General features: G+C 44.2%; 1 protein-coding gene across 2 annotated transcripts in view; it reads right to left on the reverse strand.

Annotated features, from left to right (window-relative positions):
• LOC106570304 (DNA topoisomerase 2-beta) overlaps positions 1-13203 on the reverse strand; it is a 48479-nt gene continuing 35276 nt past the window's right edge. For both annotated transcript variants that reach the window (XM_014142479.2, XM_014142478.2), the window contains exons 16-35: positions 12032-12141; positions 11604-11696; positions 10548-10662; positions 9848-9969; positions 8896-9044; positions 8429-8660; positions 7918-8052; positions 7539-7739; positions 6962-7157; positions 6580-6671; positions 6311-6466; positions 5949-6032; positions 5474-5671; positions 5000-5150; positions 4588-4749; positions 2508-2795; positions 2251-2340; positions 1212-1352; positions 965-1065; positions 1-850 (exon numbers count right to left, since the gene is read on the reverse strand). In XM_014142479.2, coding sequence (XP_013997954.1) covers positions 659-850; positions 965-1065; positions 1212-1352; positions 2251-2340; positions 2508-2795; positions 4588-4749; positions 5000-5150; positions 5474-5671; positions 5949-6032; positions 6311-6466; positions 6580-6671; positions 6962-7157; positions 7539-7739; positions 7918-8052; positions 8429-8660; positions 8896-9044; positions 9848-9969; positions 10548-10662; positions 11604-11696; positions 12032-12141 — 3008 coding nt within the window. In that variant the 3' untranslated portion in view covers positions 1-658. The remainder of the gene's footprint in view (positions 851-964; positions 1066-1211; positions 1353-2250; positions 2341-2507; positions 2796-4587; positions 4750-4999; positions 5151-5473; positions 5672-5948; positions 6033-6310; positions 6467-6579; positions 6672-6961; positions 7158-7538; positions 7740-7917; positions 8053-8428; positions 8661-8895; positions 9045-9847; positions 9970-10547; positions 10663-11603; positions 11697-12031; positions 12142-13203) is intronic.

A 13203-nucleotide genomic window follows, 5' to 3' on the forward strand; every position in this document is an offset into this window, starting at 1 on the left:
TAATTTACATTTCATTGTTTACTTCCAAGTTCATGTTCAAAAAGGTACATAGTCTCTTTTTTACTTTTTAAACAGTTAAAATGTGCTGAAGCACAGCGTTCCTAACTTCTAAAAGCTGCTTAGGACAAATACAGAACATTTCCATGGTAATAATAATAATTAAAAAAAACAATTGTTTTGTATGTATAATAAAAAGTGTAAAACACCTACACAGTAGAAAGCATTAAACGTCACCATTAAAATTAAAGGGGGGGGGATGTACAAAAGTCTGTGGGACACAGCACAGGGGTATTTCAACCAGTGTGTGTCTGGTCCTGGTTGAATACTTCAAAACTAAATTCTTCCTTCCTACGTTGAAATAATCACATGATATTTAAACATGACTGGATATTTATACAACCACTGCCTACACCTATCCCACCTCTCAGATGATCTCTTCTAGAAAGTGAAGGAAGGATGCACGTTAAAATTACTAAAGCGGTGTGTGTGCAAATGGCTGTTCAAATTGTTTAAAAACCCATCCTTCCTGATTTCATCAAGGTGACAGCATGGGCTACCAACCAATTACTTTCCCTAGTCCAACCAATGAAGATCTGTGATTACTTCAAGGGAGGGAGGAAGCATTGGAACAGAGCCTGTGTGGGAGGGATTCCATGGTCTAGTCGAACATGTCGTACTGATAGTCGTCTGACCCTGACGCTGACTCAGCAAAGTACTTCACTTCCTTCTTGGTCCTGCTTCTGCACAGTCGGTCTCGGGATGCCGTGCCGGATTGGCTGAAACGGTTGGAGTCTACATCATCATCATCTGACATGGGGGGTGGGGTCACGGCTGCTTTCTTTGACGGTTTCTACACAGGGAGAAGACGAGAAGACTAAGTATCTTGTTGTATGGAAGTCTTCGTTTTTTAGTATCTTCTTATATCCTATATGATTCAATGACACACACACACACACTCTCTTACCCTGCTGGTAGGGGCTTTGGGTGTTTTCCCAGGAGTCTTCTTGGGACTGAAATCATCCTCTTCAGATTCAGACTGCTTCCTCTTCCTCCCTCCGCCTTTACCTACACAGGTATGGAAAACACATCCAGGTTACACTCGGTTCATACCCTTTTATAGCCAGTTTACACTTGTCAATCTTTTATATTCATAGAGAAATAGAATGTAAGCTTACTGACTCTCCACTGGTCATTGTGAGGTAAGCCTGTACCTTTGAGTGGTGTCGCAGGCTTCTTGGAGCCGGTATCTGAGTCGGAGTCCCAAACGGACGTGTCCAACTTCTGTTTTGGTGGCTCTTTGGGTACTGGTGCTTTCCTGGGTTTGGGAGCTGCATCCGAAGGCTTCTTCACTGCTGTGGGTAATAATCAATAATAATGAGGATCTCAGCAAGACACCATGTCTGTGTCTAAAAAGGCACCCTATTCCCCATATAGTGCACTTTATTCAGCAGCAGCAACATTATCAGTATCTTTTTAACCCCCCTTGGTAGTGAGATTTGTAGGAGGGATTACTGGCATTACTCATCTCATATGTATATACTGTATTCTATACTATATCTCTGTCCGTTCCGCTCTGACATCCCTCGTCCATATGTATATAGTCTTAATTCATTCCTACTTAGATTTGTGTGTATTGGGTATATGTTGTGAAATTGTTAGATATTACTTGTTAGATATTACTGCACTGTCGGAGTTTGAAGCACAAGCATTTTGCTACACCCGCAATAACATCTGCTAATCACGTGTATGTGACCAATAAAACGTGATTTGATTTGAGATTTGCATTAGTGTTCCCTCTAGCGGCAGATGCGGGTGTTACCAAAGTCAGAAATTGTAATGTAATAGCGGTCATACAACATCATACGAATTGGAGGATGTATAGTATCATACGTGTTGGAGGACATATAGTATTATACGTCTTGCTCTGAGACCAGGCTGCTTGTTGTGTCATAATGTCAAAGGAAAGGAGAATTTTGCCTAGAATGTCATGAGAATTAGGTTAAGGTTAGGAAAAAGGTCAGGGGAAAGGTTAGCTAAAATGCTAGTTATCTCTGACGCGACTCGAACACGCAACCTCTCGATCGCGGTATTCGCCCACCCAGCCTCCCTGACCAACCTCCCTATTGTTCTGTCTTAAGTAAGCAGACCATTATTTAATTTGAAACGTAAGAAGTACTTAATGAAGGTACACAAATGTACGTCTGTTTAATGTGGCCAGGCTGTAGATACATATTTGGCTCTGTGTGTTACCTTTCTTAGCTGGGACAGGTTTGTCGAAGGCAGAGCTGCTGGAGTATGAGAAGGCCTTTTCTTCCTCGTCACTGTCCAACTTCAGATCGTCTGGAAGAGAAGAGTAACTGACATTAACCCTCAGATGAACGCAGGGACTAGGAGCATATGTACAGACAAAATCCTTTTTCATAGACAAACACACAAGACTGGAAATAAAAACAAGAAATATACATCTAACCTTTTACTAAGGAAAGTACATTGCTGTGTGAACTCACCAGTGTCATTGCTCTTTTCAGAGGAACCGGCTGATTTGGAGGAGGAGAATATACTCTCTGGTTCCTTCTTCTTCGCTGGTGAGACGGTGGTGGTGGTTTGTTTGGGCGGGGGGAAGATATCTTCATCATCATTGCTGTGGTCGTTGTATCGGTCTTTAGTTTCGGAGGAGGCAGTGAAGTCGTCTTTGCAGGGCTGGGCTGGCAAGGACGCAGCATCATCATCATCATCCTCTTCCTCTCCTCCATCCTCTTCCTCACTGAAGTCAAATGTGTACTTGGGCTTGGCCGCTGAGGAACAGACAAAGTTCATTATAAATGTGGGTGTGTTTTGAATCACTTGTTGTAGTTTGATTGATTTGTAATGATTTCTGAAAGGCAGCATGTGCTAATAGCCCACTACTAGTGATAAGGAAAAGCTACAGAGTTCATAGTGTGAGTCAAATCAGTGTTTTGAGAGCTGAGAATCGTAGCATAACCTCTCCTATTGCATATGGATTGTGTCAGACTTCAGGCTCATCAAGCCAGGGAGAACCAGACTTTCAAAGAGCTGATGGAGTTTCAAGTTATAGTCACCCCGAGTGACAGACAGCATAGTGTGTAGAATGACAATGAGACAAAACTATTATGTTAGAATTAGCAAGGCCAGAGAGTTTTCTGACCACGTGACCTGCAAAGGGAAAGGATCCCTGCCGTTACATTGCTTTCTAACCAAGGAGCATGAATTGAGGAGCGAACTGGTGCAGAGAGGATATCCATCAACACCTGGAGGACAAATGGAATTAAATAAAAAAGCGTCTTTATTGCAAAAAGTAGAACCACCGCGTTTCGGGTTTTTACAGAAATAAGAATGAGGCTTTTAAACATTTCAAAATGGCCTCAAGGACCAATCACAAAGAATATGCAATTAATAACATGATAAGATTGGTTAAAACAGTTGAAGAAAAACCAACCAATCGACTACGTGACTGAACCAGGAAAAACTCTAGGCCCAGTTAATCTCTCGTAGACAGATCTACGTAAACATAACTGGTACAGTACAATCTGTCGTGAAGGAATGGGACGAGCAGCAGTAGTTTCTGTGTGTGGGCTTTTCATTACTGGTTACTGGTTTCATTACTGGTTACTGGTTTCATTACTGGTTACTGGTTTCATTACTGGTTACTGGTTTCATTACTGGTTTCATTACTGGTTACTGGTTTCATTACTGGTTTCATTACTGGTTACTGGTTTCATTACTGGTTACTGGTTTCATTACTGGTTTCATTACTGGTTACTGGTTTCATTACTGGTTACTGGTTTCATTACTGGTTACTGGTTTCATTACTGGTTACTGGTTTCATTACTGGTTTCATTACTGGTTACTGGTTTCATTACTGGTTTCATTACTGGTTACTGGTTTCATTACTGGTTTCATTACTGGTTACTGGTTTCATTACTGGTTTCATTACTGGTTACTGGTTTCATTACTGGTTACTGGTTTCATTACTGGTTACTGGTTTCATTACTGGTTACTGGTTTCATTACTGGTTTCGTTACTGGTTACTGGTTTCATTACTGGTTACTGGTTTCATTACTGGTTTCATTACTGGTTACTGGTTTCATTACTGGTTTCATTACTGGTTACTGGTTTCATTACTGGTTACTGGTTTCATTACTGGTTACTGGTTTCATTACTGGTTACTGGTTTCATTACTGGCATCTTTCCAATTTCAGAAGGGGAGGTGACATTCGGCCCATAACTTGCAAAGTGAGAGAGAGAGCTACTCGTTCCGGTTCTGTTCCTCGTTCTAGCATCTCTTCAGCTATTCCCTTAACAGGTATAGACCCAGAACTTAAATCGAGCAGCGGACCAATTATGCAAGACTTTAGTTCTGGGTTAACCGAGATTAGGGCCCAGTTAACTACTATTAACTGCTGTGATCAGGAAAAATGGCTGTCCCTAGTTCTAACAGGACAGTGAACACAAAGAAAACACCCCAAAACAGAGTGAAAAAGGAAGCTACTGTCTGAACATATCCAACAAAAAGCACTGTTTTAATGGTGTGTCCTAATGAACACAACCCAGTAGGTAAGTGGTTACCTGAGGCCCGTTGTGACTTGGTGTCTCGGGGAATGACTACAGGTTCACTGTCCTCCAGGTCGCTCTCTGATTTGGACTCATCCTCCGACCAGGGGTTACGCCTCTTCACCTTCTTACCAGACGATCCTTTGGGTGTGGGGGGTTTCCTGGCTCTGGGAGTACCTGATATAGAGAACATTTATTCATTCAGATTTCAGGTCTTTTATTTAATAGCCATGAAGTGTGATTAAAAGAAATGAGTGCCAAAGTTTCCTCTAGTGGTAACACTTCTGACTCCCAACTACGAATTGCCCCAAGAGGAGGGGATACAATCCTGTCTATCCCTCTCATCCGTCTCCCCTTCTCCCCCAATTCATGACTAAACCCCAATAAGATGACAGACACATGAAAGGAGAATGGAACATCTGCTGACCTGACTCCTTCTTCTCCTGTTTGATCCGGGGGGCCTTGGGCTTGGTTGGGGCTGGTGTATTCGAGGAGGAGTTCTCCCCTGTTCCCCCATCTGACCCCAGCACTCCCATCTCATCATCAAACTCCAGCTTCATCACCAGGTCCGCATCACCCTGAGAGGCCAACACACACACACACACACACACACACACACACACACACACACACACACACACACACACACACACACACACACACACACACACACATCATGTCTAATGCCTGAAAACACACAGAGACCAATGCAAACAATGCTGAGCTATGACAGAGGTATACAGTTGAACTAAGCTCATACGACACTGATAAGTGATATTGTTGTAGAATCAATGGGTATAAATCATCAACTTCAATGATTGGAATTGTCTGGAAACATTACAGACTGGACCTTTAATAATGAAGCATAGAGAGGATTCATCTTAAATAATAACTGTTTTACCTTCTTCTTCTTGGTCATCTTCTTGGAGGCGTCAGTCTTCATGGCCTGTGTGATGGTGGGTACGACCCTGCGGCCGAACGGCGAGGGTAACGTTTCCTCCAGGTGGAGTTTCTTCACCTTGGGCTTGCCCACCTTGCCCTTCACCAGCTTGGTACCTTTACCTGCACTCATGTCTGCCTGCTCCTGGGCCTCGATTTTCTGTCACACGCACAGGGAGAGAATACACCTCAGTCACTTTTTGTAAATGGTCAAAGTCACTTGTATTGAGGTGACGGTTTATAGTGAAAGGAGATAAAAGCCAAACATTTACGAATAGATCTGCCGTCAGTAAAGACTGGAGAAGGAAACCTTGAGATTACCCGACTTCTCCCCAACAAAAGCAGTCTCGCACAAGTAGGTAGAAATGACAGTAGTCCCTTCTTAAGCAGTGACTCAGATGAGTGACTCTGCTGCACGTAGCGCTGGTACCACTCACATCCAGTTCTTCAATGAAGACCGCCAGGTCCTCCTTCCACAGGTCCTCAGGAGACTTCCTCTGCAGCTCATTCAACTCTCCTTTCTGTTGAACAACACACACTCCGTTGATAAAAGACATGGTGCTAGTAACACAGAGCGCGTGGGTTCATTTCCCTCTGCGATCTTAAAAAACTACTGATATTCACACACTATGCTCCAAGAACAAAACACACACAACCGTTAAAAGAGACACTCAGCCCTTGACTACTTGTGTAATGTTGCTGCAAATGAATAGCCCTTTGGGGACGATAAAGATCTATTGAATTGAATTGCAAGTCTTTGACAGTCAGGTGTCTACACCCTTCCTCTCTGAGTCAGTACCTTGATGTCTCTCTGTCGGAGTAGCTCGTCCACCTTCTCCTTGGACAGGCACCACAGAGGCATGTTGAGGATGTAGTTGAAGTTTGGTCCCGACAACGACCCAGAGTCCACAGAGCCGTCACTGTCATTACCGTCACGATCGTCCTCCTCCAGAGCCTATAGGGAGAGACCAGGAAGATGTCCAATCAGAATACAGGGTGTTGACGCGTCAAGCGGTCTCAGCCAGTCACAGGGCTGAGTGGTGGACAGTGGCAGGATGCTAACAGTACCTTTTCCTGTGCTTTGGTCCATGCCGCCACGGGGTCCGACTCAAAGCCTTTCTGCACCAGCATCCTGATCAGATCCCTCTTAGACTTGTTCTCTATAGACAAACAACATTAATATAGCAGTACTCTAGTACCAAATTGCCAATTGAAATAAATATTGAGGGAGAGACAGGGGGAGAGGCAGGGGGAGAGACAGAGGCAGGGGGAGAGGCAGGGGGAGAGACAGAGGCAGGGGGAGAGACGGGGAGAGGCAGGGGGAGAGACGGGGAGTGGGAGGGGGAGAGACAGTGGGAGGGGGAGAGACAGTGGGAGGGGGAGAGAGGGAGAGGCAGGGGGAGAGACAGGGGGAGAGACAGGGGGAGAGACATGCAGGTAAAATTCTCACCGATTGTGATCTTTCCTTCGATCTTCTCCAGTACAAATCGTGCCTGATTGGACAGTTTGGAAGCCTCCGCCCCCAGGCTCCCCACTAGCCAATCCTTCCTCAGCTTGTAGTAGTGCAACCGCAGCTCAAAGAACTCCTTGAGAATGTCCTGGACCGAGTCATACCTCTTCAGACAGCCCATGTGGTCAAACAATACCTGAGGGGAGAACAACTACTTTAGATAGTTCTCCTTTCCAAAACAGCTGACAAACCACAAAACACCTCAAAATGGTTCCCTTTTAGATGATAGACTCATTCCAAAGAATCCCGTCATCCGGACAGATGTGATTCCTGTATATACACAAAACAGAGCACTTCATCCAGAGGTGTGTATAATGAATAAACAGTGGGAGTCAATACAGCTATAAGTTCAACTCAAATACAGGGTCGTATTCATTAGGGCAAACCGTTTTGCTACGGATAATGAAACCCAGGCGTTTATTATTGAACAATCTCAGGTAGTTTCTCCCCGTTTCAGTCCGCTTTCTTCTGTTTGGTGCCTAGTGAATAGAACCCAGACTTGAGGAGGGGTACTAACCATGGAGTTGCAGGTGAGGCTGGACTGTAGCTTGAAGACTTTGTGTAGTCCAGCAGCCTCTGCCTGGGCCAGCTTCTCCTCTGACATACGGACCACAAACTTGACGGTTTGGTCTGTGTGGTACTCCTTATAGTCATTAATCAGAGCTGGAGTCTTCTCTGTCCCCTGGAGCATGGGCTCTAGTACCGACTCTTTGTAGGCCTGGAGGGAGGGAGGAGAGAGACAGAGAGAAAACAGAGTCCATTACAAGAACTAACAAACACAACATCACAGCATAGAAACAAAGGTTCAACATCTCCTTCATTCATTCCGTCAAAGCAGCTAGATGACCAGAAGTGCTGGACAGGTGTGATATATCCTGTCCTTAGCAATAGTGTACCTGTGTCCAGGTGCGAACGGGCAGCTCAGTGATCTCAATGGTGTTCTTGTCCAGGACAGAGATCTCTCCACTGACCATGTACTGGTTCTGACCCAACTCATGGATGACTCCTCTGAAGTTCTTATAGCTGGGCAGCTGGGAGAGGAGAGAGGTAGGAATACTCAGTCATTATGATAGATGACTTACTTAGAACATGATTACTTAGAACATGATTAACACAAATCTTGATTATAACTGACCAACAGCAGACACAGAAAGTTGGTGGTTTATCCACTTCTAACAAAAATGTTTTAAAATCCCAAATGACAATTGATTTAGCTAAAGGTTTTAATGTATAATGGTATCAATCTACAAAAATATTAAAATCGGAGTTGATATGCTTTATTAAGCAATAAAACCCTAAAACCAAATGGACAATTGCACTGCTTGTGTGTCCAAAACAAATTTCCCCCCTGGGACAATAAAGTTGATCTTATGTAATGAAATACGTTTGAAAGTTGGAAATGTTCACCATGGGCAGAGGGTCCTGCATGTTGAGCATGCGATACAGGTTGTTGACTATCTCTCTGTGGTCGTAGTTGGGGATCTTGCAGGCCCAGCCCGTCCCGATGCCCTCGGCCCCGTTCACCAGCACCAAAGGAAGGATGGGGATGTACCACTCTGGCTCCACCTTCTGGTTGTCATCAAACAGGAACTTCAGCAGGCTGGAGTCCACCGCTGGGAACAACATCTTGGCCAGGGGACTAAGGAAGTGACATCACTTCATAATAAATACATTTTGAAAGCATTTTGAGTTTTAATGTGTTTTATGAAAGGTGATGTATAAACAAAGTTTACATGAAATGTATCATTAACCTTTTTTTAAATCAAGCAGGTATGACTACACTTCAGGACGGCACAATGGCCCATACAAATCATACAACAAGTAGACCAATCAAATAGCTTGCACAAATGTGTTTTGACCCTCGGAGGCTTTACCTTAGCATGGTGAAGATGTAACGGGGGCTGGCAGCATCCTTGCCACCGTTGATGCGGGTACCAAACTGACCCAGCGGCTGCAGGATGTTCACGTTGTTGCTGCCCACAAAGTTCTGGGCCAAGTTCACAATCGTCATCAACAGGGATTGCTGATCACACACATACAGAGGCACACATGTCAAAACAGTGTTGTTGTGGAAAACACAAAGTCTCTTCAGACTGTATTGATTTAAAGTGGAAGATAGCTCTCTAAGTATATTTCATCAGTGGTGTAAAGTACTACTTAAGTCGTTTTTTGGGGTATCTGTACTTTACTTTAATATTCATATTTTTTGACAACTTTTACTTCACTACATTCCTAAAGAACATCATTTACTCCATACATTTTCCCTGACACCTATAAGTACTCGTTACATTTCGAATTTTTAGCAGGAGAGGAAAAGGGTCCAATTCACACAATTATCAAGAGAAAATCCCTGGTCATCCCATCTGCCTCCAATTATTCATGTCTGAGTGTTGGAGTGTTCCTCTGGCTGTCCGTAAATAAATTAAAAACAAGAGAATGGTGCTGCCTGGTTTGCTTAATATAAGGAATTTGAAATGATTTATACTTAAAATTTTACTTTTGATACTTAAGTATATTTTAGCAATTACATTTACTTTTGATACTTAAGTATATTTCAAACCAAATACTTTTAGACTTTTACTCAAGTTGTATTTTACTGGGTGATTTTCACTTTTACTTGAGTCATTTTCTATTAAGGTATCTTTACTTTTTACTCAAGTATGACAATTGGGTACTTTTTCCATCACTGTATTTCCTTTAGGTCAGTAAGTGTATTTCCAGTAAGTATATTTCCTATAGCTCAGTAAGTATATTTCCTATAGCTCAGTAAGTATATTTCCTATAGCTCAGTAAGTATATTTCCTATAGCTCAGTAAGTTTACGGACCTCTCCGTGATGGTAGGCAGACATCTCTGCTACTGAACCAGCCAGCTGAGCCACCTTCACCTCCCTCTTATCATTCCTCTTCATACAGGTGAACAGCACTTTCCTCTGGCCTGGCTTCAGACCTGCACACATACACACGATCATCAAAAGGGACCACACCACATACACACATCTCTTCAAAAGGGACCACACCACACACACACATCTCTTCAAAAGGGGACCACACCACACACACTTCAAAAGGGGACCACACCACACACACACATCTCTTCAAAAGGGGACAAACACACATCTCTTCAAAAGGGGACCACACCACACACACACACACACATCTCTTCAAAAGGGGACCACACCACACACACACATCTCTTCAAAAGGGGACCACACCACACACACACACATCTCTTCAAAAGGGGACCACACCACACACACACACATCTCTTCAAAAGGGGATCACAAGTGGACCGCATGAGGAGTAGGTGTTGCAACAAACAGCTAATGGGGATTCAAATAAACAAAAGATACACGTCATCAATAGGGGACCACTTCACACACAAACAATGATTCAAGAGGACAGTGAAGAACTCTGTTCAAAACAAGTTTCCAGGCTTCTCAGTTCCCTTATTAAACTTCAAAGCCATTTGACAACAAACACAACAACAAAAGCTACTAAGACAGAGTCCAGGAGATGCATACGTACCATCCACCAAGGATGGGATGGATCTCTCGTTGTCGGAGTTGGAGAAGAGGATGAGTTCTTTGTTGATGAAGTCATTGTAGGAGAGGTGTTTCGCCTGCGTGCCGTACAGGTATTGCTGCATGGGGACAATAAAAGGATGAAACGTAAAGTGACTTGAATCAGGGCTATGATGTTGTTATGGTCTTATCAGCGCCACAAGGGAGAGCGGTGTCTACTTTGCATCAGCGACCGACAGGAAACAGAGTCATTTACAAAACTGTGTTCCGTGCAGGTATTGCTGTAGGATGAGCCAGAAATGAACAGAATTGAAGCAACGCTCTAATGATGTCACCGGTGTTGGACCTGGCTCTGATGGGATCCACATGGGGAAAGCAGCTTCTACTTTACATCAGTGATAGACAGTAGAGGATTTTCAGGAAATATTTCCATTTCAATGCTTAGGATATCTGGGTAACATGGACTGTACACAAATCCTCAGAGGCTTGTGAATCTGAGCCAGCTAAAGACTCTAAACAAGCTGTGATACATCATGGTCCAAGTAACTCCCATGGTGGAGAGATCCCTGTATGAAAACACAAACATCTAAACAGTCTACATCCTCTTCCTTTAATCAAACTCCAATATCAAAATGTCTCTCACTGGGTGCATCTCAATAGTCTGTTGATTCCTCTCCTTGTCTCCTTTCCTTAATCTGCACTGATGTGAATGATCTGGACAGTCTCTCACAGTGCAGATAGAACCTAGATGTTTCAGTGAAGCACACTTGTGTGATGAGTAACCGTTGCAGGGACCTGAAGACTTACGCAATAGGAGGTATGCAAAACTTGTTATACTGGCTGTATTTCTGCCTACTTGAATGGTGACTATCTCAGATACACACGAAAACATGAAATGACACCGGGAATTGATAGAACATCACTCAGAGATGCACAAATACAATATAACATAAAAAAGTGGATAAATCTTTTGTTTATTAAGCTAAGCGGGCTAACAGTCTTCTGGCATGCAGGAGACCCGGATTTGAACCCAGTCGGTCACACAGTCAGTCCCACTCACCTCTGGCAGGCCGTGCATCCTCCTCTGTCTCCTGTCCTCCATGAAGTTAGTGAGCCACTCCTTCCTGTCGTCAGTCTTCTTCTTACTGAACGCCTAGAGACAGACAGCAATGGATAGATCACTGTTAGTGTCAGTCAAACGAAATCACTGTCAGTCCTCTCTCCATTTGGCAAGGATCTCTCAAGCAGAGCACTGACAAATCACAAAGTCAAAACAACGTCTCAGGTGTGAGTTGATAGAAGGTTTGAAGAAAGCACTAAGTGTGTGCACAGCAATCCTAGCTTGAGGAATATATTTTCTAAAATGTTTTAGCCATTTCAGAATTGATTTTCTAACTTTTCTAGACATTTGTTCTGTACATTTACTGAAACAGTGTTCAGAAGACCATGACAGGGAAAAGGAGAGAGTGGTAAACATGTTAAACCCACCAGTGTGATGGCAGCATCGTCCTCTGTCCCGGCGTATCTAAACATGATCCGATGTTTCTCCATGTCTGCAAAGTACTCCTTGGCCTCCTTGCTTGTGCTGGTACCCAAACCTGGAACACAAACAATCAATCAAACACTTAAACCCTTTTCACCTTACCGTGGCAACCCAAACTGTGCTGGCTGGCTCAGGTATTTTTTCACCTTACCGTGGCAACCCAAACTGTGCTGGCTGGCTCAGGTATTTTTTCACCTTACCGTGGCAACCCAAACTGTGCTGGCTGGCTCAGGTATTTTTACCGTGGCAACCCAAACTGTGCTGGCTGGCTCAGGTATTTTTACCGTGGCAACCCAAACTGTGCTGGCTGGCTCAGGTATTTTTACCGTGGCAACCCAAACTGTGCTGGCTGGCTCAGGTATTTTTACCGTGGCAACCCAAACTGTGCTGGCTGGCTCAGGTATTTTTACCGTGGCAACCCAAACTGTGCTGGCTGGCTCAGGTATTTTTACCGTGGCAACCCAAACTGTGCTGGCTGGCTCAGGTATTTTTACCGTGGCAACCCAAACTGTGCTGGCTGGCTCAGGTATTTTTACCGTGGCAACCCAAACTGTGCTGGCTGGCTCAGGTATTTTTACCGTGGCAACCCAAACTGTGCTGGCTGGCTCAGGTATTTTTACCGTGGCAACCCAAACTGTGCTGGCTGGCTCAGGTATTTTTTTACACCGTGGCAACCCAAACTGTGCTGGCTGGCTCAGGTATTTTTCACCTTACCGTGGCAACCCAAACTGTGCTGGCTGGCTCAGGTATTTTTTCACCTTACCGTGGCAACCCAAACTGTGCTGGCTGGCTCAGGTATTTTTTCACCTTACCGTGGCAACCCAAACTGTGCTGGCTGGCTCAGGTATTTTTTCACCTTACCGTGGCAACCCAAACTGTGCTGGCTGGCTCAGGTATTTTTTCACCTTACCGTGGCAACCCAAACTGTGCTGGCTGGCTCAGGTATTTTTTCACCTTACCGTGGCAACCCAAACTGTGCTGGCTGGCTCAGGTATTTTTTCACCTTACCGTGGCAACCCAAACTGTGCTGGCTGGCTCAGGTATTTTTACCGTGGCAACCCAAACTGTGCTGGCTGGCTCAGGTATTTTTACCGTGGCAACCCAAACTGTGCTGGCT

Source organism: Salmo salar, chromosome ssa14 (genome assembly GCF_905237065.1).
Source record: "Salmo salar chromosome ssa14, Ssal_v3.1, whole genome shotgun sequence".
Lineage (NCBI taxonomy): Eukaryota > Metazoa > Chordata > Actinopteri > Salmoniformes > Salmonidae > Salmo > Salmo salar.